Genomic DNA, 26,901 nt, shown 5'->3' on the forward strand with positions numbered 1-26,901 from the left:
ATCAATTGGTTGAGCACAAAATGGTCCCCATCTGTACATAACACACTGATTTCTCCAACCTTAATGATGAGCAACATAATAACTTAACGGTCCTTTAAGAATTCAGAAGTTACAAGCACAGGAAGCTCCAGAATTATAAGGACTGCTGTGCCACTGCCCACTTACCAGAATACTGAAATAAGTAATCGTTTATCTGTATCTAGTCTCCCATTAATATTACCACCATCACCACCACCACAGTAACAGTTCAATAAATGAAAAATGTAAGGGGAAGCTTAAATAACCAGAAGGATTCCTTTGAAGAAGAAGAAAACCCTGAATATGTAAAGCTTTCATTAAAGAAAAAAGGAACAAGGACTGACTTTCCTTGGCTCATACGGGATTTTGTGTGTGTGTGTGTGTGTGTGCGCGCGCAGTGAAACCATGGTGATGAGAGATTAACCTAGAAAGTCACTGTAGTTTTACAAAGTCGCAATGCCCATAAAATGTCTTAAAGATTAAAGAAAACGCCCCAGGGTATTACAAATGTTTTCCTTTTGGAAGACATGATAATTGCTTTACACGCCTCAGATTCAATTAATGCATCAATTAAAATTATGGCACTTTGGCACAAACTTGTCACATCATTAATCTTGAAGGTTCACACCTTTAGCCATTCAAATTAACAGGAAAAACACATCAATGACAGAATAATGTACTTGTTTGTACGTGCAAGAATGAAAAGGTTTTCCTTCCATTCAGTTACCTGCTTACAGCAAATACAAATCAAACTTCAAATATGCATGGCAAACTGCAGTGCTGGACTAAGACCTGGGAGACCAGGGTTCGAATCCCTACTCAGCCATGAAGCTCACTGGTGCCCTTGGGCCAATCAGTTTCTCAGCCTAACCTACCTCACAGGGTTGTTGTGAGGATAAAATGAGGAGGGGGGAACCATATACACCACTTGAGCTCCTTGCAGGAATGGTGGGATATTAATGAAATTAATAATATTTACAATTCACATCTTGAACAGCCCATGCATATATAAGATCACGTCATATTTCAGCTAAAGCATGCCTTTGGTTATTTTCATTGGCTATAAAGTCATACCTCTAGTTGCGTTAGGTTCATGTTGCGGATTTTCGGGTTGCAAACGTGGCAAACCCGGAAATGTATACTTCCGGGTTTCACTGTGCGCGCACACATAAAACTGTTCTGCGTGCTTCGCGCATGCGGAGTGCTCTGTGCACTTTGCGCACACGCAGAAGCGCTCTGTTGTCACACGCACACACAGAAGCGGCACTCTACTTACTGAATTTTCAGGGTGCAAATGGTACCCCGGAATGGATCACGTCCATAAGTAGAGGTACCACTGTACTGGCACAGCAATGGCAAAACAAAGCCAGAAATGTATTTTAAAAGTATGTATTAGCTAACATTTTAATGATCCAGAATCTTTCACGCATATGGAATTATGTAATCCACAAGCATAATGGTTGACACTTGGGCATCTTTAGCATGACGGAAATTCAAAGAAAAGGCAAGATTATAATTCAGCCATTTCTAAAGCTAAGTGCACAAAAAGATGATCACGATTCCTATTCTTAAAGCTTTGGCTTGGCAGAAGGTGGAAAATATAGTTGTTATTTTTTTCTCCCTCCAAACTATTCCTTTTCCAATCATTGGGAGAGGGTTTTAAGATTAACAATCAAGATTTTGAAATAATCAAGATGTCTCACCTCCACAAGAATACAGAATGTAGGAAGTGGATTAGTGGAAGAATCTAACAACACCTGCCATACAAGGACATGCGTTCCAAGACCGTGCACAAAATCTTACCATTTTTCTGCATGCCGTGAGAATTATTCACAGTCTAAGGGAGGATTAAAAGGACCTCACTATGCAACTGAAGAAAACAGAAAATTTCCTTTTCTGCTTCCCTAGTTGCTCCCTCATTATGGCTATCAATAAGGCAAAGGACAAATATTTTTAATTCAACCAGTGAGTTTCCCACTGCTGCTACCTCAAACTTCACATGCATCAGTCAATATGTTAGTTTATACTCAGGTCACTGCTGCAGCTGTTATTGACAACAGGGTACAAAAAAAATCCTTGATTTCTGTGCCCTGTGTCCTCTTCCAGCATGCCTCCCCGACCTACTAAGAGGGCACAAGGTTTAGGCTTAAAAAGCAGCAGCCTAACTATTTCTCAACCACAGGACCCCAGCAGGCCAATTACTTGAGAGGCCAATAACCCAAGTACTTATTTCGCCCAGAGATATTTTATTACTGTGTCAATTGAGCAGCAGTTGTGAAAGAGCAATGTGCAAAATAAGTAATGTTGATTTAGGCTTTCCTAGAATGCGGTGATGGCTGGAATGACGTTATTTCTGCATCTGCCAAAAGCACAGACTTCTAAATTTAATCAAGGGCCCTGAACATTTTTACAGAAGGCCAGTTCCTCTTTTCCTATGAATGGTTATTTTGAAAACAAAGTCTGAAAATATGCAAGCAAAATCTGATAAACAAGAACATTTTAAGAGGCAAAAATGAGATAAATAAAAGTATGTTAAATACGTGCAGGTGTAGAAAAGGAGAGCAAGACGGACAGAAAAATGCAAGTCTACTCAGAAGTGCGTCCTACTGTGTTCAGTGGGATTTGCTTCCAAGTAAGCATGTATAGCATTGCAGCCCAAGTGAGCCATAATCAGACCCTTTTGATCAACAGGATGTGGGTTTATTTCCAAAGTCACATCTTTAATTGCAGCATAGTTTCACAACTTTAACAGCAGTGTAGCTTCAAAGTCTGGGCTCTCTCCCCACATCCATATCACATCAGATCAGTTGTGTCTGCATTCCAAAACCCAGCACTGGGGATTATTTCCACAAGGTGAAGGAAAACAATTTTTATACAAAGGCTTCATCTTGGCTCACACACTCATTTGCATAGATAATTATAATACCCCCCCCTAAGAATTTTTAACTCTTAATGAAAGCAACACATTTTAAGAATCTTCAGTTTATATAATGGCAAGTGCTAGATCAACAGTACTAGTACTTATTTATTGCTATTTACATAGGATTATAAAAATATGCCTGGTAGTATTTATCCTACTTATTTTGATGTCTCTGGGGTCATATAAAACCAGCATGAAAAGGCAAAATTAAAAGCACAAGCCTCCAACCTTTGTACATCTAATAGTCACACATGTGAAACACTTCTATCATTATAAAGTGGAAACCAAAATAAGAGGCATATCCCCCAGTCTTCAGTAGCTAATGCTGACTTGTGCCACAGTCTTGTACACCTCAGTCTACCTCACCAACCCAGTTCTATACAGATAAGATCTCCACCTGCAAGCATATATTTAAAACAAAAACATTTCAATTGCCCTGACCATGACTATCATCTATACATACATACTTGAACTAAATGGAACTTCTATCTGAGCTAGACATGAACTGGATTGGCTGTAAATTAACCGGGTTTTTTTTTTTTGGGGGGGGGGGCTTTCTATGTTAGGTTCTTGAGTATGGATAGTCTTAAAATCTCCCAGAGAGATATAGTAGCAACAGCAAAAATACTAGACCCATTACATACAGTATGCTAGAGAAAGTAAAACAGAAAGCGGGTAGGCAGGAAGGTGATTAAGGGTTTAAGGCGAAGAGAAAGAAAAATAACTTGGAGACAAAATTAAACTAAGAGCTTGGCGGGGAGAGGGGAGTCTAGAATACCTCCTTCCAAAACCAGGTCTTTCAACTGAGCATCCTTCAGTGTTGTACTGTTAAGCTGGTCAGTGGACATAATCGTGTCCTCCTCCGCTGGGAAAGGAGCGCGTCGGGCATCGCCTTGGGCTCCCTGCAGCAGCCAGGCAGCGTCGTCGCGAGTCTCCCGGTCGCCCAGGCGGGTGGGTGGGGGGTTGGGCTGGCCGCGTCTCTCCCTCGGCAGGCAGGCGAAAGCGGCCGGCGCTCCTAGACACAACTCCGTCGGGGCGGCTCAGACCGCAAGCGGAGGCGCGCGCCGCCCGACAAGGGCCCGCAGAAGAGCGCAGGAGCGCCGCGAAGCGGAGGACTCTTCTCCGAGGCCTCTCATGCTGCCCGGCCCGAGGCGAAGCCCCTGGTGAGGCTCCTCCGGGCCTCGCTCCACGCCACCGGCTGGGGCACAGAAGCACCCGCAGGGAAAAACACCGAAGGGGGCGACCCTGCGTAAAGGCGCATGGCGCAGCGCGCTCGGGGATTTTTGTTTTCTTTTTTAAAAAGTTTAAAAAGGAAGGAAAATCATAGAAAAAGAAAACCTCGATCTATTAATCCCGATTAGATGTCCTAATTCCATATATATATGGAGCTCCATATTGCACATGAAAAAAAATTAATATGGCCTAATTAAAAAGCCTAAGGAGGAAGAAAGGGAGAATGAGGGCGAAGGGTGGGGAGAAAGCCAAGGAAGACGCCGCTCTTACCAACTTCCCGCACCCAACTGCTCCGCCGCCGCGGCTGCTGCGCTCTTTAAACCAAGCCCCATGGACACTGTGGAGGCTTCTAATTCTTCCGCATTTCTGCTCCAGCGCGACGTGCGTCACTCCGTGCCCAAAACGCGGCCCTCGCCGCCGCGGCCGCCGCTTGACTCAGGAGGCTCCGCTGGGCTCCCTCCCCCGCCCAGCCCAGGCTCCGGCTACTATTGGAAACGGCGCGCACGTGCTCTTTCCAGCTGAGCGCTGCTCTCGGCGGCGGCGGCGGCATCACACACACACAGACACGGCGCTGACAGTGCCCACCCGTGTCACAAGAGCCTCCTTGTCTCGGTTTCCCCGCCAGCCACACCGTACGTTGAGTACATGAAGGTTACAGTATGCCGCCCTCCCGCCTCAGTCCCTACCCTGGTCTATAGGAAACGCCGGTATGGAGATGAGCAGGGCCGGGAGGCTAATCTTCCCTCCGTGTGGTACGCGCACTGCCAACTCTTGACGCAGGCATCTGCCTCCAAGGCTCTGTCAAGTGAAATACTTAGTGGGGCGGCGAGGGAGGGGGGGGAGCGTGCCTGTGTGTTATCAACGGGATTAGGCTTAATGGGTCTACACCGCGGTAAAAATCTTCCAGCTGATTCTCATCTAGAAAAGGAGGTGTTTGCATGGATGTGGGTGTTTTAACACATGGCGCTCAGTTTGTAAATTCTGGTCACAATTAAGCTATTTCCACATGTAGCTAAGATTCTTCTCCTTTCCTTTTCCCACATCTCTAATTCAAATGAAAAACCAACACTGAAAAATTGTGTGCTGACATACATTTTTTCAAATAGCTTTCTTCCACATCCTGTTTTGCAATATGGTGCATTGTACCAGATAAAAGAAAATGGGTTAGAACCATGATAGCCCTGGATTCAAATCGCTGCTCAAACCCAGTAGCTACACAGGAGTTGTGTGATTTATTTGTTTTTTAAGAAGCCGGTGATGTCTACATGGTCTTGAGCTCCTAGCAGAAAGGACAGGATGCAAAGTGATGAGCAAACACTGACAAGTGGAAAATAACAATACAACCCCTGTGTATAGTCACCTCCAGACTTTTAACTATTTTGCAGGAAATAGTTGCATATCAGAATACTTGCATATCATAAATGTAGATGCAATTAAATTGGGGATTAAAGTGCTCTGGCAAAAAAACCCCTTTTTTAAAAAAAGGACTTTATGCAGTTAAAAAAGTGACAAGGAAATACACTAAAAACTGTGGGCTAATGATAGATGGGATGGTGTATAATCTGCTCACAAACAAATTGGGATAAATGTTCATTGTTATTTAATCTCTGCAAATAAATCAGAACAAATGCTCAATAAATAGTGAACACCATATAATCTTGGCATAAGCTTTGTGTAAGCACATCAGGATGAATGTTCAATGAACAGATAATCTAGAGGTGCCTAACATCTACTCAGAAGAAAGACCCATTAGGTTCAGTGACACTTACTCTCAAGTAAACTGTACTGCTTGCAGCCTGAAAGGCATTCTTAGGGCCTTTCTAAACCTTTTTACTAGCCAAAGCCAGAGGATACTCAGTAGCACTGTATGCCAAAATGCCACATTAAGAAGAAACATTTAGGGAGCTGGTGGTAGTGGCTTTTTAGAAATGCCCTTACTTAAGATGGCAAGTTTAAGCTCTGGGTTACTGGTACACGAGTACTTCCACGGTGGAAGCCAAAACCCTTCATGTTTTTAGAGGGTACATTGCTGAAAGAGAGGAAATGCATCACCCAAAAGGGGGAAATATTTACATGAAATTTGCACATGATAGCCTAATTTCTGCATATACAGGCAACAACTGATTTACATGCATCCAACTGACAAGCAACCATGCACATGTGCATCACGGTACTGTAATATGGCCAGAAAAGGGGGTGGAGGGGCTTAGGCACACTGCCGTCACATGCAGTGACCCAGAATGCAAACCCCTCCCCCACAAGTTGGGGTTTGTGTGTATTGTAAATGCAAATTTAGAAACAATTAGTATTGATTTAAATAGATGTATAATCTTAGCATAGTGAAAAAAACCTGTGCCAGGTGGCTGCTCAGTCTGCTGGCCAGGTGCTTAATTGATTATGGGCAACTTCAAGGCCTGTCCTCTTCCTTCTTAGTATAATTCATCTTTGCATCAGACTGGTACCAGACAGCTCTTCAAAGAGAGGGCTCTCCTCTATCAAACAGGCCATCCAAGGCAAGTATTTTATGTACTGAATTTATTCATATCCCTCCCTCCCTGTGAAAGGAGTCTAGTTGCATTCTTGCTCTGAGTCAGGAACACAAAACATCTACTTCAAAAAGCAGAAGACAGTTAGTGAGCCCTAGACACATCGTGTAAGTAGCACCCAATGTGTCTGCCTCAAAAGAGACAGAAAAAAATCCATGTGCAGGCAGGGCATGGGAATATCCAAAATGAAAATACTGAAGCAGAACCAGGTACTGTACAACTTGAGTGACAGAAAAAAACTGGATATAGGAAACAACATATCAAAAGCAAATCCTCTACCAGACGTATTAAAGCTGAGCTGCTTACACAATGCTGGATGCTGACAGAAAGTTATGACTTCTAGGCAGGACAGGACAGTACCAAGAACATTTCACCATGCATGGTTTTCTAAATATTATCCTTGGTTAGCATACTGTGCTGTTTTGAAAGGACCTACATAGCATTATGACATTTTATTTCTCAGCCAGTAGTACAAGGCGGACAGGACATATTCATTGGCTAATTTGTTCCAAGTACAAAGACTTTGGTGAACCTGCAAGAGATAACTCACAAAGTAGAGGGTACAGTGTTTCCTATGAAGACTAGGCTTCTAGGCTTCTTTCTGCCATGAAAAGACAAAGGGTTTTGATTGAATGGCAACTTCATAAGTCATATGCAAGAGCTAGAGAAAAATAAACAAAATCTGAACTCTATAATATCAGCCAATGTGTACTGTGGGTGACACGACCTTGCTTTTTGTTGTAAGACTGGTACTACAGGTAACATGGTAGGCCTTTGGCAGTTTTGTGTTAAGGCAGGGAATTATTTTTTAATGGAAATTGGGTCAGACAAGTACACACCTGCAAGAATGCAGAATGAATTAATAAAGTTGTGTGGCCAAATTTTGAGGGAAGACACAGTTGTGAATGCTAATACTTCCATGACATTTTTAATTTTAGTAGATGAAGGAACAGATATTTCTGGAATAGAACAACTGTCTATAGGTGTTGTGAAAGAAAGTGCTAGGAATGCATCTGTACATGAGGAATTCCTGGGGTTTATTTCAATATAAGACGAAACTGCCGTAGGCATAACCAACACAGTTTTATCTGCTGATTTTGGAATAGATCTCAATAAGTTAGTTGGACACGGATACGACAGTCATTCAACCATGGCAGGAAATTAAGATGGGGTTCTAGCATAAAACTATCCTCAGGCAGCCTTTGTCCACTGCTCATCCCATAGACATCATCTTACTGTAAATGAACTGAACAGTGTAAGTGATGTGTACAATGCTGTTGGCATAATTAAAACCATTATGAAAATCTTCCATGGGAGCATCCACAGATGACATCTAATACCCCAACTACCAATGCTATGTCAGAAATGGAGTCAGAAATCAAGAGTATCTCTTCACATGCAGACAGTTACCCAAATATCACAACTCAAGCAATTAGCAGGATCGAGCAACACCAAGAAAAAACAAATTTCAGGCTAGTATGTATGTATTTATCTAATTTATATACCTGCCCTTCATCCAAAGATAACAGGGTGGTTCATAATATAAACTTTTATCATAGACATCCACTTTTACTATTTGTCTTGTGATCGTAAGCAAAGATTCTTCAATACCAGAACCAGTCACCCAAGCACTGGAATCTGTAAAGTTAGGTGCAATTGAAATGAAAGCACATATACAAAAGTTGCTGGGAATAATTTAACAGCACAGGGAAGCTAGTGGGAGACCATCAGCATAATAGACGACAAGAAACTGGCAGATGAAGTGGCTGTAGAATTCAAAGCACCTAAACAAGACAAGCTAGTCCCCCAACCAATCCACAGAAGAGTTATGCCAGTGGTCCATCTACATTCCCAACCTGGATTCATTGATTACCTCATCAAGGGATTGTTTTAGTCATGAAAACTAGCCTGCTTACAGTTTACTGAAACTACATCCATCTCAGAAGTACCACACTGAAGGAAAATTTAAAAACTTGCAAGTCCATGTCAATTTCATCCAGGAGCTGTACAAATCTGAAAGCTTTAGGGATGAATCCGTCACTTGGTATGACTTGTAGGGAGAAGGAAATACACCCATCATCTTGTGACTTATGCAATATGAGCCTTACTGAACCATTGGACCACACCCAACTGTGCTCTGCTATTAAAATGGCCATCCCCACAGCACTTTCCCTACCAGTTACAACATGCACAGCTGAACAATTCTTTAGCACTTGGGGCAGAGTGCTGACACAGCTACATTCCACAATGAGTGAAGATCAATTGTCTGGCTTGTTGGGTGTCCATAAGAGAAAAGTTGAAGAATTATCCCAAGGAGAAATTTATATTGACCATTTTGGTGAAGACCCTCCAATACTCCAGCTTTTGTTTAAAGAGTGATCCACTTTGCATTATATTTTCCTTTATATTAGGGATAGACAAACATTAACAAAAAAAAGTTTGACTTTTTCAGACCTTATGTCTGGCATTCACAACACCCAAGGCATATTATGTGCAAATAGTGTGTAATTCAGTATTATGATTTTTTAAAATTTGATATTATGGTACTGTTCAGTTGACAAAGCTGTATGCCTTTCTATTGCTTTACTCTATTACAGGCATAGGCAAACTCAGCCCTCCAGATGTTTTGGAACTACAACTCCCATCATCCCTAGCTAACAGGACCAGTGGTCAGGGATGATGGGAATCAAAACATCTGGAGGGCCGAGTTTGCCTATGCCTGCTCTATTATTACTAAATATATAAAGTTAGTAGTTCTGAAATGTATAATCCCATACAATACAGTAAACCACCATTGTTTCTTGTTATTTCTCTTCAGCACCGTGTAATGATTTGTGGGATTCATCACAAGTCAATAATGTGTAGTCACAAATTATAGACCTTGCCCCCTCTGGGGGAAAAATTCTGAGGATACCCTTGGGAGAGAATGTGTAGTGGGAGTGGCTTGGATGGATGGGAACGACTTGTATCCCCACCACCCCATTCTTGGAAGACATGAAGTCCATCACCATCACGGCATGGAATTGGGCTGCACTAGACTTGTGATGAGCAGGGTGACAGCATAGATCCTAGAGAATAAAATAAATTAGGAGGAGGGGGATCCACTGAAAATTGGCAGGCGATGCAAGCAATGATACCATTTACACTACAGTGGTACCTCGAGTTAAGTACTTAATTCGTTCCGGAGGTCTGTTCTTAACCTGAAACTGTTCTTAACCTGAAGCACCACTTTAGCTAATGGGGCCTCCTGCTGCTGCCGCACCGCCAGAGCCCGATTTCTTTCTTCTTCTTTTTTAAATATTTTTTATTGAATGATTTTATGTTACAAAAAACAATGCAGCCATACTACCACTCAATATAATTAAGAAATAAAAATTACACACATCGATATTTAGTTTGTTGTTTGTTATTTACCGTCTTATTTCCTCCCAAACATTGCATATAACAACCCACATACGTGCAGACACCCACACACCCACACCCACACACAAAATGATAATAATGAAAGTAAATATTTTTCCACTATTATCTTCCAAAATCTTTTCTTCAACTTTGACTTCCTGTCAAGTCCCTTTGCATATGTTTTATCTTACATTTGAATGTACACAAAACAATAAACCTTTCTGTATAATTTTTCTAATACATTCTGAAAACATAATAAATCCTTAATTGTTATCCACCTCCTTTTTGTTCCTTTATCACTCGAATGCTAGCACAGAGTCAAAACTATTATTATATTTTTGAACATATCTTCTATAACCACCCCATTTTTCTGCAAATTTTTGCTTTGAGTTTCCTCTGAGTTTACAAGTCAATTGAGCCATCTCCACCAATTCTTGTAATTTTATTTGCCAATCTATTATTTTTGGAGCCTCGTGATCTTTCCATCCCTTGGCCAGAGCCCGATTTCTGTTCTTATCCTGAAGCAAAGTTCCTAACCTGAAGCACTATTTCTGGGTTAGCGGAGTGTGGAACCTGAAGCGTATGTAACCTGAAGCGTATGTAACCTGAGGTACCACTGTATTCTATACCAGACAACACTGGAACAAAGTTTCAGTCTGGTATAGGATACTTGGTTAATTCTTGCTACAACAGACTAATACAGCAACTCCTATGGAATGTTATAATTCTTGAATCCATTCTGGCCATTATAGCAGAAATTCTGATAGTGTTTGGTTTTAACAATCCATTCCATTTTGGACTTCACTTTCCATGTAGTGGCAGTTTTACTGCTATGCATCTATTGCTCCTTTCTACCCCATCCCTCATTAACAAGTAATGAAACGCAGGGTGGCTTCATATAAAATAGCGCTTTGAAACACTTACTAAAACATTAAAACAGCAGAAACATACATAACTGCTCCTTTTCCCTATTATGGGATGAACACAGATTCTTCCCTCATTCAAAAGCCTGACAGAAGGGGGCTTACTACAACATCTGTCTCAAGAGTTTTCATTGAGGACTTAGCATACAAAGTTATGGATTGTTTGCTTATGAATGTGGAGATGAGTGTGCTTTACATGTCTGAAGGCCTAAGCTTATGTTTAATATACTGCTATAGAAATATCCCTCTCAGGAGCCCAATGACTATGAGGTGCAGCGCTCATCTCCGCTTTCAGGCCGAGGGAGCCGGCATTTGTGTGCAGACAGCTTTACAAGTCATATGGCCAACATGTCTAAACGGCTTCTGGCGCAATGAGACACTGTGACGGAAGTCAAAGCGCATGGAAATGCCATTTACCTGTTGAGGGTAAACCTGTTGACTGATACCTGTTGATGGTATGTGGGCAAGGCGAACAAAGAAAGAGGGGAAACATTTTCTCATTTGCTGAAAATAAGAAGTAAAGTGTGTGGCACCTCCACCTTTTTTTAACATTTCAAATTGTATTTTATTTTGGTTTTAATGTGATTAGGTGTGAGCAAGTAAACAGATGGCACCAGCTTGGAGATTAGAAACAGAAGCCAGAAGAAATAAGTTTGGAGGAAGGATTTAAAACAAAAGTAGAGTGTTTAGGCTTCTATATTAAATCACTCTTAAAGCTTGCTTCATTTGACATTATTAGTAAGTACTTTGAAAACTAACCTGAATTTAAAAAAAAAATCTTCCAAAGCCTTGACTAAATCTCTTCTAAAATCTTGTTTCATAGATAAACACAGCTGTGCTTCATCCACAGTCCATGTGGTCCACCCACAGGCCATATCCATCCATTTAAAATGCCTCATTTTTGTGGCTGAGTTTGTTTTGTGCTATGCAGGAATGAATTATCCTGAGACATAGAGCACTACCACTTGAAAAGCAAGCAAAGATTCAGGGTTGAATCTAGCCAAACATGCCTTGTAAGCCAGCAGTTCCTAAATAGTCATTTTGAGGTACGAGGCTGCTGACAATGTTATCATCTTGGCACAGTCAACGTATTACATGCATCAGAGAACTAGTGTGGTTCAGTGCATATTGCTGAATTTGGACTTCAAAGATCAGGTTCAAATCTCACTTCAGCCACTGAGTGGCTTCAGTATTACTTTATCGGCCATTTACATTATAAACATGGAAATAAAATTGTGACTTGCAAACTCTAAGGGTGAATTTAAACTGCAAAGGAGTTGGGATATTAAAAGTTCTAGCTGTGTAAATTAGAATAGTAAGCAGACACTACGCCTCCATTTTCATACTTCTTCACAACTATGAGAGTTAGTAACCTTTTTTAAGGTAAAAAACAACAACCTGTCATTCCTCATATTACATATGCATTCTTTGCCAGAGTCCTTATATTGTGGAACATGACTATGTGAAGAAGCATTCTGTTCTCACAAGTGAGTTAAATAACAGGGTACAGAGTGCAAATCCACACTGAGCTATTAATCTAACTAGATGACTCAGGTCTAGTCAATATCTGTCAGCCTAACCTATCACTCAAGATTGTGTTGAGAATAAAAAGGATCAAGGGAAAACTACCTACCCTGAGTTCTTTTAGAGAAGGGTAGGACAGAAATGCACCAAACAGAGAAAGAATTATAAGTAAAAAAAAAAATCTCACTGTACTTGAACATGGGGAAAGGGGACATTTAGAAAAGGTTTCTAAATTGGCACATGATAATTGGTTCAGGTCTCTTCATGTGAGGAGAACATCCCTAAAGAGAGAAAGTCTCTAGGCGGCTAAGAATCAAAATTCGATACAGGCAGCTGTAATGTTAAATACAGGAATAGAATAACTTCCTATTAATTCAATTACTGGCTAATACAATCCTCCATTTGATTCCTCAGGAATTAAATAATCCTTACTGAAAAGGGCACAGTTTATTCCCCCCCCCCTTTTACAATGATAGTATTTCTTTATATTTGAGCTACTTGGTGAGATGATCTAATCTGTAGATTAGAAGACTTGCCACTAAAGCAACAGCGAAAGCCACACACACACTATGCAACAACAGCAACAATGTGGAAACAAAGCCGTTGGTTTAGTCAGATAGGTGTCTCCAGCATATAGCACTCCATTTCTCTTTTTCTGGCAGACTATAACCTCTGTGAGAGCTGACAATGCCCACCAACCATAATTTCTGAGATATGGGTTCATCTGGGGAATGGGTGCACATAAAGATGTGGAGGAGCACATCTTAGGTGAAGGGGACTGACTATCAAGCTGTGCCTTATGAGCCTGAGCTGTACCACTTAAGGTTTCAAGTGGTGGATCACAATCAGCACACCAATTCATCCACACAAATTTGGATCAGGCAAGCCTTCTCCCCTACCTCTAGGTCACTTCCAAACAACCTGCTTATTGAGCATTCAACCTGAATTGTTTGCAGGCAGCATAGAAAACACTATTTATTGCATATTCATTCTGATATGTTTATGAAAAGGTTAAACAACATTGTGTCAAATGTTATCCTATGGTTTCCAGTATGTTTTCTCATCACTTTCCTTAAGTGCAATATGTCCAGTATTTTGAGGAAGGGATTTGTTGTGCCAGACCTCCAAATCAGTTTTAATTATACAACCTGAATTTGCTGGTATGTGATAGAATCCCACCCAAAAATAGTGACAGTCTCAAAGCAGCCCTAGTGGGTGTGGGTGGGTGTGCGCGCACGTGTTATATGGAGGAACATTCAATCTTTATGTGCTTAAGATACAGCTTCATGGCCTCAGTAAAAGCTAGACCTATGAAACAAAGTGTTGAAGATTACCATTGTCAATATGTTTTATGGAAACATATTTAGCACCAGTTACATGTTGTTTCCCATTTTGACCCATCATTGATTGTCACCCAAGATCGAGTGTTAAATCTTTTATTCCTGTTCACAAAGGTATGACACTGTTGAGGCTTTCCCTACAATGTCTACCAAAAGAAGGATTCGACCTTATGTTTCCCTTCATCCCATTCAAGCAGGAGCTAAAAAAAGGTGCATCAGAGAAATGCATTAAAAACTTGAGACCACACCTCATTTATTATATTTGCACAGAAATATCACAGCTGAGAGTGAGGGAGCCAGAGACAGAATTAGCAGGGGTGCCAGCAGCTCTGCATATGGAAGCATCTTATTCCTCCCTGACACAGAAACTAAAAGCCATGTTGTTGAGATATATGTCGCTAAACAAGCCATTAACAGCATTTTACACACAAAAGGGAGTATTCGCTCTTTCACTAAAATGAGTCCCTTTGGGGCCACAGTGTGACTCATGCCAGGTAGATTATTCACTTGCCTAAACTGAATTGCAAGCAAGCCATCTGGCAGTCAAGGTGAAAGAGACAGGCACTGACAAGCAAACCTTAAACTGAGATGCTATGTGTGAATAAGATGATTCGGGTAGAGAAAGTCTTCTGTTATTTTCCTAATGACTCTGCAATGCCAGCATAACAGGATTTTGCAATCTTCCTGCAAACAGTAGCTCATAAACCCCTGTCTAAGGCTTTGTATAGACAAAAACTTTTCAAAGTGTTGGATGCACTGTTGTATACCTAGGGGTATTAAATGCCTTGGGTATTTAATGCTTCCTGTCCCACCATAGTCTCTGATAAACCTGCTTTTTCAAGTTTTGTAGCCTTTAAACAGCACCAGGGACAAGCCAAAGTACAGTGGTACCTCGGGTTACAGACGCTTCAGGTTACATATGCTTCAGGTTACAGACTCGGCTAACCCAGAAATATTACCTCGGGTTAAGAACTTTGCTTCAGGATAAGAACAGAAATCATGCAGCAGCAGCACAGCGGCAGCAGGAGGTCCCATTAGCTAAAGTGGTGCTTCAGGTTAAGAACAGTTTCAGGTTAAGAACGAATTAAGTTCTTAACCTGAGGTACCACTGTAGTTACCAGCACTACTGCTACTACTATAGATGTGTATACATTTGGTATGCTTGTCCTGGACACCTATTGAACACGCAAACACTGCTACATCCCATCCCTACATCACAGCAGTTTAGGAACCATTTTTAAATGTGGTTTCACTACCACCTACATTTAAAAAATAATAATCATGAAAACGAATGCTTAATACTTACTCTGTTGTTATCCCTCCTTTCTTATATGGAGAGCTCAGGATGGCCTATTGTCTTCATACCAAGCCTTGGGGGTATATTAGGTTGAGAAATAAAGGCTGGTCCAAAATCAGTCACTGATCTTCAATGCGGACCAAAGATTTGAGACCTGCCCTTTCCAGTCTAAATACAAAATTCTAGCCACCATCGCACACTGGCTATCTATCTTTCATCTATCTATCACAATAGTACAGTTCTACTTTTCTACATTCAAGTATACGGTGTTCTTTCTTGTAAGTTTCCTATAAAAGTGATATCCACTGGACCAAGAGTTGCTTCAATCCAGACCATGGAGATTTGGCAAAGTTGACTTGATGTACAACTTTTCCTTGGGACACGCTTGTGAAACACCTTGTCTAATGTTTAAGAGTGCATGAGTTACATAAAAGAAGTTTTAAGGACCTTCACACACACACACGCACACACACACACACACACACACACACACACACACACATATATTAAACAAAGCTGACTTGTTCTATTTTATCTCACACTGGAATGAGCCTATCTTGTGAGGAAAGTAGGAAACACCTGTCTTTTTTAAAAAACAAAAGACTTCCCTGAACTTTTTAACACAGTTACAGACTAGACATTTTATCACATTGTGTGCCAGCTAAAAACCACACCACAACGAACACTTCCTGACTCACTCAAATGCACAAAGCATGTATGGTTCTTGCAGACAGTACTGAGCCACTCCTGAGTATTGGTTCTCACCACAAAGGGGAAGCGAGAACGCGACATGTCTGTGTATGCAATACCTTCATAATCTTGCTTTTGGTTTCTGAGTGTGTGTCTGACTGTGTGAGAGACAAAACACATTGCACCTATTGGCAGGGCTGCTAACAAAAGCTTCAAAGTATTAAAATAAGTGTGTTGAAACTATGCAGTTATCTAGGCAAGGCACGCATAAACATTATTCAAATGGTAAACAGCCATCTGAAACCCATATGCAGTCATCATCCTGCTTAGTGAGTTAGAACGATACCTCCTCTCAATGTTTCATTTGACATTAGACAAGTTCCTTAATACAGTGTGACCAAGACATGGATGGGTGGGCTGGGTGATTTAACTCAACTGTGCCCTTCTGTGTACTCAGCACAGCACTAGGCTAGATTAAGGAGTTTTGAGGGGTAGAGTTGCTATTGTCCATAGACGCACCATCTCTTTTACTAGAAAACCTATTGATCTTGGGATAGGCTCAGAGAATCTGCACCTGGTATAGAGCCAGAGAGACAAACTGGGGGTGCTGCTGGTCTATCTACCACCTACTGCCTAGCAGCATCCTTGGTGAAGTAGTATTTGGTGTGGTATTGGAGGACTGTCACAAATGGTCACTGGTCCAACGTATCAGGCAGGGCACACCTTTGATTCAGTCTTTACTCTGAGTGATATGAGGGATGGAAGGGGTACAGTGCACTCCATTGTCATGGTCAACCCTGTTTGGACTACTAGTAGTAATTTTCCACTGTGAGGGTAATGGGTCCATTTGAAAGGGCTGCCCTCAGAGACTGATGGAACCCAAGGGGCTCCTGAATGTTCTGGAGAAGCTTCCAAGAGAAAGCTGAAAATCCTATCAAAGTTATGGTTTCTTTATGGAATAGTGAGATAAAACAGGGAGTTGACACAATCATTCCTGAGCATCCAATCCAGCGTTGTGGAGCTCCATTGGCTCCTTGGCATTCTGGGGAACTTCAGTCTATGAAGCAAACCTAACTGCTACAGCACAGGTGGTAAAAGTTCTGCTCCGAAGTGCCCATTTCTAGAGATAACTGTTTCAGTTCACACACTGTTTTGGGAACCTCAAATTTAGAAGGCTCAAATTTTAAATGCTAGTCAAACTTAATTTATCCCCCATCACTAAGTCTGCTAAAAGCTCCCTGTTACGCAGACCATTTGACTGCATAAGAACCAGCACTTCAAGAATTAGGATTGTGATTAAATATATGGGACTCGTTCTAAAATAAGACAGCCGTGAGAAAAAGGAGGAAGCATGTAAGCAGAACAGGAGGGGAAACATGATGCAAATATTAAAAAGTTGATGCAAATCCTGTGATAGAAATGAAGGTGATGAATTTGACCCATGAATCAAGAAGATTCAAGCAGAGGGTTCCGCACTTAGAACAGCTCAAGATGATTTTAACAGTGGCATTTTTGAAAGCCTGCAGGGAGGAGACGTGAGATGAGATGGGAAGGTTGTAAATAGCCAAGGCGAGGGAAATAGCATGCTAAAAACCTGATCTGGATGCCATTTACAGTGAATGGCAAAACTACAGCTGCTTTCTATAAGAGTGGGAGGAGGCCCCAGGGCAGCAACAATAGCACTGCCATTTTCTGTTTCAGAAGCAAGAATGAAATTTGGTTTGAAACCTCATCAGACATACTAGAAATTGAAAACACATGTTTATTAAAATTGGATAGCTGATACATTAAGATGACACGTTATATTTTCTAATACTGCCCTGTGACTTTCAGTTCTGTTCGCAAAGAGCAACAATGGTCCAAAAATCTCTTGGAACCATCTCTTGTTAAGGTCACAAACAGATCTCATTATTACCGTGTTCTAACACTCATAACATTTAAGAATTCATTTTCCCAAGCTTGACTTCTATGTAAAAACAACATTTTGGAAAGCTTTATGAGAAAGATTTTCCACTTACTGAGAGAGTGAAAAATACAATCTCCTGCTTAAAATGATCTATTCTAATCACATGACTAAACTTGAAAGAATTTAAACTTGGCAAACCTATAGTTCTTAGTAAGGAGTAGGTTTTTTGCCAGGGTTAATAAATCTTCAAGAAAAAAGGTTCTTTTTGGCTCCAAACGTCGCTACAACCACAACTCGCTGCACAGGAAAGGCTGTCAAAATGAGAGCACAACAATAGCAATACCTTCCTCTTTTTCAAAAACATACAATAGGAGGCCAGAGCTTTCTATCACTGGGGCTTTCTGCACTAGAGAAGCCTCTTCTGCATGACCCCCCAAAAGGAAATGTCTCACCAAAGAAAGAAGACATAGATTTGTATAAGATTTGCATATGCTAATGTATATACATAAATGCAAAGTTAGAAATAATTACTATAATTTAAATAGAAATATACCACACCTCAACATACTGGGGAAGGCTGAGACCTGTTACGTGCATACCTCCTCAGTTTGTTGTCTAAGTGCTCACTGTTGATGAGCAACTGCAAGATTCCTGCTCTCCATTATTAGAGTCCTTGATCTTTAAACTGGAAGGCAGCCCTTCAAAGACAGGGCTTCAAGTAGAGGCCTGTCCTCTGATAGCCCTTCAAACAGATAGCTGTCCTCTGTAAAGCAGGACACATATTCAACAGTTTTTACAAAAGGAGTGAGCACATACACAAATCGAATCACATCTGCAAAATACATGCAACATGGCTAGAATGGAACGTTGGAATGTAAATTTTCAGCAAAATGAACAACAATATAGATGGAAGACCACCCCGATTTTAATGTAGGGACTTGGAGGGTAGAGAGGGAGGCAGAGAAGGGGAGCTGCCTCATGAGTTCTTAATTTACTACTGTATATGAATACCTGGCTCTTAAATGGGATTCCCAATGGTCTCCCAGCCAGATTGCTGATCAGAACCAGACCAGCTTAGCTTCAGGAATGTTCCAGCAGCTGATATTCCCATACCATCCACTGGGACTCACTTATTTGTTTCAAATGATCAGGAGGTTTGTTCAGTCTAAACAAAAGAACTTGTCATGCGTAAGGTGGTTGCTGATGTAAACTTAAAGACAATTGACGTAAACTTAAGGAAGTTTGCAGGCTCAAGCTATTCCCATCGACCAACTAGGGGGCTCTGGGGTCAACAATATCCCCACTTGCTAAATTGGGGGCCTCACAAATTGTCCAACAATGCCAACTCCTTGTGCTAGCCCTGCTTTCAGCTCCAGGCAGCTGAAGATGTATGCTATAGCGATGGCTGGAAATGAGATCAACAGAGGTGAGTCATGCATTGAAGTGGTACCAGTCACCCTCCCTTGTGATAAGGTGTTAGGGGATCTCCTCAATGCCCACAATGCCTTGTACACCACGTGGATATATGTTTACAAGACAGGGACTATATAACTATTTTTAAACAAATAACGTAAGAATTCAGAGCCAGACTAGATACATATATAGCTTTAATGTTGTTTGCTGCTGAATCTACAGCCTTAATATTTGCACATTTCCAGACTTTTAGATCTGATTGGCATTATACAGTAAGATGAATCTTTCAATTTATCTGGGTGGTAACTTTTAACTATTGTTTTAAAAAAGAAATAGGGAGAAATCAGTAAGGAAATGTGTAAGCAATAATGTATAGGAAGCAGTCTCTCTGATGAAGAGCTGCTAGGTGTAACGCATACATTCACATTTCCCTATTGATCCAATTAGAGATATCCTTTTCCCTCAGTTCTTTGAGACCAGCATAACATAGCATGCATATATATATATAGCACTGTTAATTATCCCAACTATCATATTCACATATGGTTTTTCTTCATCAGAACAGGAGAAGCTTAATAAAATACTGTTCCTAGGAGGTGGAAGGGCCATAGTTCGGTAGCAGAGTACAGGCGTCCCCTCACTTGTGTGCAACCGTGTATTTGTGAGGTGCCAGGAAATCAATCAATTCTAACCTGAAATGGCAGGAGAGAGCTGGAAAGTCCTTGTGGGACATAAGGAGACCCTCCCAGAGTCCGAAGAGGACACCAGTGAACCACAAGTCCAGAAAAAAAAGATTCAAAGGGTTCCAAAATGGCATGCAGTGGCTCTTCTGCTGTCACACTACCCGGCCTAAAAGCTGCATGTTTGTACTGCAATGTGCTTCCCACTTACGTGCATTTCACTTATGCGCACAGGGGTCTGGAATGTAATCCCTGTGTATATAGCCTCTGTATCTGCTCTGCATGCACATATTCAATCCCTGACATCTCCAGGTCAGGCTGGGGAAAAACCCTTTCTGAAATCCTGGAGAGTGGCCTCCGGTCAGTGTAGACAATGTTGAGCTAGATGCACCAATGATTTGAATCACTATAAGGCAACTTCCTGCACTCTTGATTTTTGGCGGATGCCTTGGGTAGTATTCAACTACCTAAGCATTTAGTCAGAGTAGTTCCACTGAAATTAATGAATATAGACTAAGTTAGGCCCATTAGTTTCAGTAGGTCTGTTATTGGCTTGAGAGACAATGGAGTGTGCCTCCAGGGGTGAAGTCAAACTGCTGTGTTAGCAGCACTGAAGGGACCTCCCCAGGACACAAACCTGGGCAGTGCGTGTGGAGGTCCTGGGCTGCCCAGACGATAGGACCCCACTCTTAACCTCACTGATCTGGTCCAAAGGAAAGCAGAGCAATATGCTAAGCACCAGCTTGGCTGCAGGAGTTGCCGGAAGGAGGTGTACAAGGTGCCATCCAACCGTCTTAGGGACTCCAGCAGGTCAACTTAGTTGAATGCCACCGATCCAACCCATGACTCTTAAAGTGGCATACGAATGCTTTAAGGTTGAGGTGTGGATGTCACTGTCACTTACTAGAGATAGGGAGTTTTCAGGAAGTAGGATACATAAAATTATTCAAGGAGTCATACTTCCAAACAAGGAAGCATGTCAGTCAGAGAACTATATGCCCGCACACTGTTGAATTTTCTTGGGTTGAGAAACTTAACAGAGGTCTAATTTCTGTTCAAGCTTTGTATCACTGCTGGAGTGTAGGCACATCTATTCTCCTTCTCTCTCATTTCCCACTGCATGAGTGATACGATGTGAAGTAGGCAGTAATCCATCTCCCTTTTCTTACAATATTTCAAACACCTCCCAAGAATTACACTGCTAATGTCAGAGGCAGAATGAAGCAGAGATGGGTGCAATTTGTCACAAATTACGCTCTATATCCAGGCATCTATAAAGCATCCAATCACTTTCATGTTGAGGCTCTGCTAAGATAAAAATGATGCTATTAGGCATGTAAATAATGGTGTTCTGTTTGAATTGAATAGTTGGTTATTTTCACAACACTCTAAGAACCCAAGGAAACCTTGGCTTGGAATCCAAAGAGCTGGTTCTGTACACTCAAGGGGGACTTGCTTTGTGCACCTCAAACAACAGCTCCCACCCATGATCACCATTTGATTTGGTGAGAAGCTATAGCTGCAGCTGGTGGATCACAGATCTTGCATACAAAAAGGTCCTAGGTTCAATCTTTGATTTCTTCCAATGAGACCAAGAAAGATTCCTGTCTGAAATGCTGGAGGGCTGCTGCCAGACAGTGTAGACCAGGTTCTCTTGTGCTCCTTGAAATGTTGCTGGACTCCAACTCCCAGGTCAAGCTCCTGGTTGGATTCCCAACTCCCACCAGCATAGCAAATGGTCAGGACAGATGGGAGCTATAGTCCAGGAAGATCTGGAAGGCCACAGATCCTCTTCCCTGAAGTAAACAATGCTGTGCTACAGAAATGATTGGGGCAAGGAGGTGTCAGTACATGTTTATTTCTTTGCCATCTGCATCTGCTGGCAGACCAGCTGCCTCTGGCCCTCCCTCAACTGTCACCAAGCAGCAGCCATTCTGCCAGGATACCTGAACAGTTTCCATCCCAACTGATTGTTATAAGAATTGTAATTGTTAAGAATTCATACCTGAATTTGCTTTTTTTTCCCCCATACACTTTTGCACGCCCCTTTATCCCTATGCATCATGTCTTTTAGATGGCAAGCCAGAGGGCAGGGACTGATCTTGGGAGCCACTGGAAGGACCATTCTAACTGAAAAACTAGGCAGGCGGGGATTTTTTAAAAATAAATGCTATAAATAAGTGAACAAATAAATATTATACGTAGGATAAGCAGCCCTGACGAGCTGCTAAACTATCTGTGAAATTAATGGGAATGTGGAAGGTCCAAATAGAATCATAGAACTTTAGAGCTGGAAGGGATCCTGGGGGTCATCTCGTCCAACCCCCTGCAATGCAGAAATCTCAGCTAAAGCATCCAGGACACATGGCCATCCAACCTCTGCTCAAAGACCTCTAAGGAAGGAGAGTCTACAGCCTCCTGAGGGAGACCATTCCAACGTCGAACAGCTCTTAATATATACTCTTACATATTCTTGTAGAATCACCCATGTCTTTTCCTGTAATGGCTGCAGGGGATATTTGGGCACCAAGGAGTATGTTTCTAGGATTTTTTCATACATATGTCTCCCCTTTAAATGTTACAGAAAATATGGGTGGTATTCAGGTACGTTTTACTCAGAGCAGACGCACTGAAATTAATGAGCATGACTAAGTTAGGTCCATTCATTTCAACAGGTCATCCCTGGATTAAAACCTATTTGACTACTACCCCGTGTAGCTAGCACAGTGTGGAAATGGGTGACACCTCTCTGTTTTGTAAATGTGTGGGGCAGCTCCCACCCATATAGAAATAGTTTCTTTTCCACCCCAAGTTTCCCGTGCTTAGCATCCATTTTGCCCTGCCTTTCATCTGTTTAAACTTACAAATTTAAAAAGGAGCAGCCCCAATAGCTACTGAATGTGAGCTGTGTTACTGAGAGAACATCATCCAATACGAAAATATAGCCCTCCTAATTATTTTCAGGGTAAAGCAAAAGGTAAAGCAAAAAAAAAAGGGGGGGGACACAAACCCATCCGTACTGCTCAGTCAGGAACATGTAACCCTATCTTGTCAGCATTTCCTTCTCCTCTGTCGGAAGCAATGAAAATGGAATCCTAAAAAGCGTTTTAGAGGGCTATCTTATTTAAAAGACAAAACAAAAGGTGACTGACAGTTATTTGTCACTGAAGGTAAACAAATTTATGCGGCTTACATTGTATGCTCTGGGATAAAGCAAGCTGGTAAAAGGCGTGTTTGCGATGCATTGGAAATTAGTCTCAATGACAAACTCGAGGAAAGCTGATGCACTGGCTAGACAGGTAGATATTAGGTGCTCAGGCTGTCTGGATGCTATGGAAATCACATTGTATGCATTTGACCATTGTCAATGGGACAAGACAAGTACCAAGCTCATTCTTATTCTAAGCCAGGAAGAGGACTTCATGTGCATTAGCCTTTTTGCTGAAAAGCTGCCATATTTGTCAGTTCAGACGTATGTTAAGATAAGCTCTTTTCCCGTTATCTAATATTTCACCAGGCAGTGGAACCAAAGGATAAGCAGCACCTAATAACCTATGTGGGCAGGAAATCTTCAGTGCTGTCAAGCTCAGCATAAAAGCTCAAAATGCCCTAGACAAGAAAAAGTTTGCTGCAGGCATTCATTTCATTTTGAAGCAGGGAAAAAGTTAAATTAATCACTTCATTTGGGGTAAAAAGCTTTCTAGGGATCGGAACAAAAAGTTACAAGCCATACAACAAACCAGGAGAGAAATATATATAAGGTTCTTTTTACTGCAAAGCTATTGCACTCACACACTCCTGCCATTTAGTACGAAAGGCAGCAGCCAGAAATTAAAGGTGGCTATACAGAGGTGACTCTCTAAAACTGAAAGAGTGGCTGAAAAGCAAGAGAAATCAAGGCAGTAAAGGGAATGCTGTTCCGTGTAATTTTTGACGGAAGAATTAAATGAAGCTGCTTGCATATAAAAGATCTTGGGATATAGGTAAAAGTAAATATATAGATTGGGATAGATAGATAGATAGATAGATAGATAGATAGATAGATAGAGGTACAGGTATAGGTCCACACACACACCCCGTATTTTTTGCTCCATAAGACACACATGACCATAAGATGCACCTAGTTTTTAGAGGAGGAAAGCAAGAAAAAAATATTCTAAGAAAGATCCCCTTCCGCGCTGGCTCCTGGCTGCTCTCATGCAAGTCACAGAGACCCTCAGACAGGAGGGAACTCTAAAGAGTGTTCTAAAGCCCTCTTTCCCCACCCCCTCGCGCGGGCAGGGGAAACTTGCACGCGTGGTGTGCCACGCCCCCACTGCTCCGGGAACCAAAGTCCCCAGCTCCGCCACTGCCAGGACCACACATTCGCTCCATAAGACGCACAGACATTTCCCCTTACTTTTTAGGAGGAAAAAAGTGCGTCTTATGGGGCGAAAAATACGGTAGCCATATTGTCAGGACTTAACAGAGAAAAAAGAAGTAGCCAAATCACTTTCAGCAGACCCACTTCATTCATTTAGTACAAGCCTCTGCAAATACAAATCTGGTTCAGAAATGTGTTTTGCTGTATTAGTCAGCAGTCCTGAGAGTGTTTGGGCATGTTGGAAAGAAGAAGAAGTTCCAACGAAAGAAGAATGGTTGCAGAAATTAATGGAATATGCATAAATGGCAAAACTTACTGGCAGAATTAGAAATCAAGACCACGAGCTCTTTATCAAGGAATGGAAATGGTTTCTTGAATATTTACAAACAAATTGCAAACAGATCAAGACATTTGCAGGACTCCTGTAAAAACGTACACACAGAGACACATATGGAATAAAAAGAATGTGACAAAATAATTTTGGATATGCAGGGAAATACGAAAATAACGCAAAAGAAGGGGAAGTCGAATTTTAAAATGTTAGAATTATTGTTGAATAACTTGCGAAATGTTTTCTTTTGTGTTATAATCTAAAATTATAAATAAATATAAGAAAAAAAGAGAAGTGTTTGGACATGCATTCCCATGAGCAACTCCAAGATGTGAACAGGACAATCATGAAAACAGCTACCAGAAAGTCCCATGGTCCATGAGGCAGTCACTTTCTCATCTTTAACTGCAGATCTCAGATTCACACAATATATGTAGAAATGTGGATCCAGGGACAGCTTACATGTTGAGCAAGATATTTTGTGTGAATCAGGCCTAAGAACACCCTATTCCAAATACTGAAGTCAATTTGCTGCCTGGGTCACACTGTACAATGCAGGACCCCAAGGACTTGCAAATGTCAAGAAATCTGGGTGTATGTTCCACATCACAGGGCAAAAAGCCCATAACTGTTGCCTCAATTACTGATTTATCTGCATGCTGATTTTTCAGCAGGGAGTCAGTTAACAGAATTCAGGAATGGTTTATTACATACATTAACCCTTACCTTTTCTCTCTTTTTTGGCCATATTATGTTAACAGTAGAAAGGGTAGCAGCCTTCTTCTACTCCTCATATGCCATAACATTCACACATTAATAGATCATAAAGTCAAAGAAACCAAAGGCTATAGTTTTCAGCTCCCCAGGATACATGCTGTTTCAGAGCCTTATTTACTTTTTAATTTCATAACACTTTTTCCTTTAGGCCAAACTTGTATTTCCATACAACTTTGCCCTTTCTTCCCTTGCATCAATTAATAGACAGACTATATATTAGTATGAAATAATTAACTGCACTGCTTATTTCTTCCCTGCAGGCAATGGCACGAACCAATTAGATCATGGAACAAAATACAAAACAAAATCCTTTCAGTGTTTTACTTGGCTCTGAAAAATGGAAGAACCCTCCCATTTCATTGCATAATGAACCTCCTAAATCCCCAAAGAGCCTCGAGTGCAGCAGAAGAGCAGCTCTACAGAAGGTTCTTGGACTACTCTGAGCTCTCTTAAATGTACAAGAATGCAGGCATTCACCCAATCTTCATTTATACAAGTTCAATAGCCTTTAAAGAAGTCGTGTAAGTACAGCCAGTTCTGAGACTGACTAGAGCCCACACTAGTAAAACAAATGAGGATGTTGGGTTAAACAGTTTGTCCACACAGCCAACACTTGAGCAGTGGTTATGAAAAAACTGTTTGAAAAGTTTCTCACTGTTTGTGCACTCGTGAACTAAATCAAGGCAGTTGCATACACCCATCACCACACATTCAGCTTGTGTCTGGGACGCAACAGAAATCAGTGTTTCTCAAAACATGCTGAAACCAGGGCCTGCACATGGCAATGGGGGCACACAACTTGTTTGGCATAGACTGAGGTCAATAGAGGCAGGCTTTTCCCATATAGCCGTCATGATTCCTGATGCTCATGTGAAAGCTTTCTATTTAGGTTATGTATTGGGATTTCTTCTCTATTTCTAAAGTTCCTAATGAATTAGAAGAGCTTGCATGATTAGATATTGGGGGAAAATATTTCCACAATAAGAACAATTGTATTGTCAGTGGTAAATTATATTGGTAGACAAAAAGTGCCACGGCCCTTGGACATTCTCCAATGACTAGAATGCAGACTGTGGTGGACAACCCAAACTCACTGGTGAATAAATGAACATCAGCAGCCAATTTCACCTGCTCCAGACTTTGGTCTGAGATAAACAGGCAAGTGGCACAGGTTGTCTGGTACGTGCTTTCAAATGACAACCACTCTGCTAAAGGCACAGTAATATGACTGTAACTGCAGTGCTATTTTTCTAGATAAAGAGGTGCCGGAACTCACCATGAACACCTTCCTCGTTCTCTTGGGAAGGCAATGGAGCCCACCAGAGAGGTGCCGGAACTAAGTTCATGTGATTTCCCCTTGGAAAAAAAGCTCTGACTGTAAGTGTTGTGACTCCAACTTCCATCAGCCCTAGACAGCAAGGCTGAGTGTTCGGATGATGAGAGTTATAGTCCAACATCTGGAGAATCACTAGTTCCGTATCCCCTGGTGCATGTAGCCACTGCTAATCAAGGTTTCATGTCCTGCTTGTGGGCTTCTC

General features: G+C 41.4%; 1 protein-coding gene across 4 annotated transcripts in view; it reads right to left on the bottom strand.

Annotated features, from left to right (window-relative positions):
• The window catches only part of LDLRAD4 (low density lipoprotein receptor class A domain containing 4), a 263,177-nt gene that overhangs the window by 15,024 nt on the left and 221,252 nt on the right, over positions 1-26,901 (bottom strand). Inside the window, exon 1 of one of the 4 annotated variants that reach the window (XM_081205663.1) lies at positions 4,442-4,786. The exons of 2 other annotated variants lie outside the window; for them this stretch is intronic. Coding sequence is in view for 1 of the 2 variants with exons in the window: in XM_081205662.1 (XP_081061788.1) it covers positions 3,717-3,786 (70 nt within the window). In the remaining variant the exon portion in view is untranslated. One more of the 4 variants, XM_081205662.1, reaches the window with a different exon arrangement.

This window comes from Podarcis bocagei (assembly GCF_964188305.1).
Source record: "Podarcis bocagei genome assembly, chromosome: 8".
Lineage (NCBI taxonomy): Eukaryota > Metazoa > Chordata > Lepidosauria > Squamata > Lacertidae > Podarcis > Podarcis bocagei.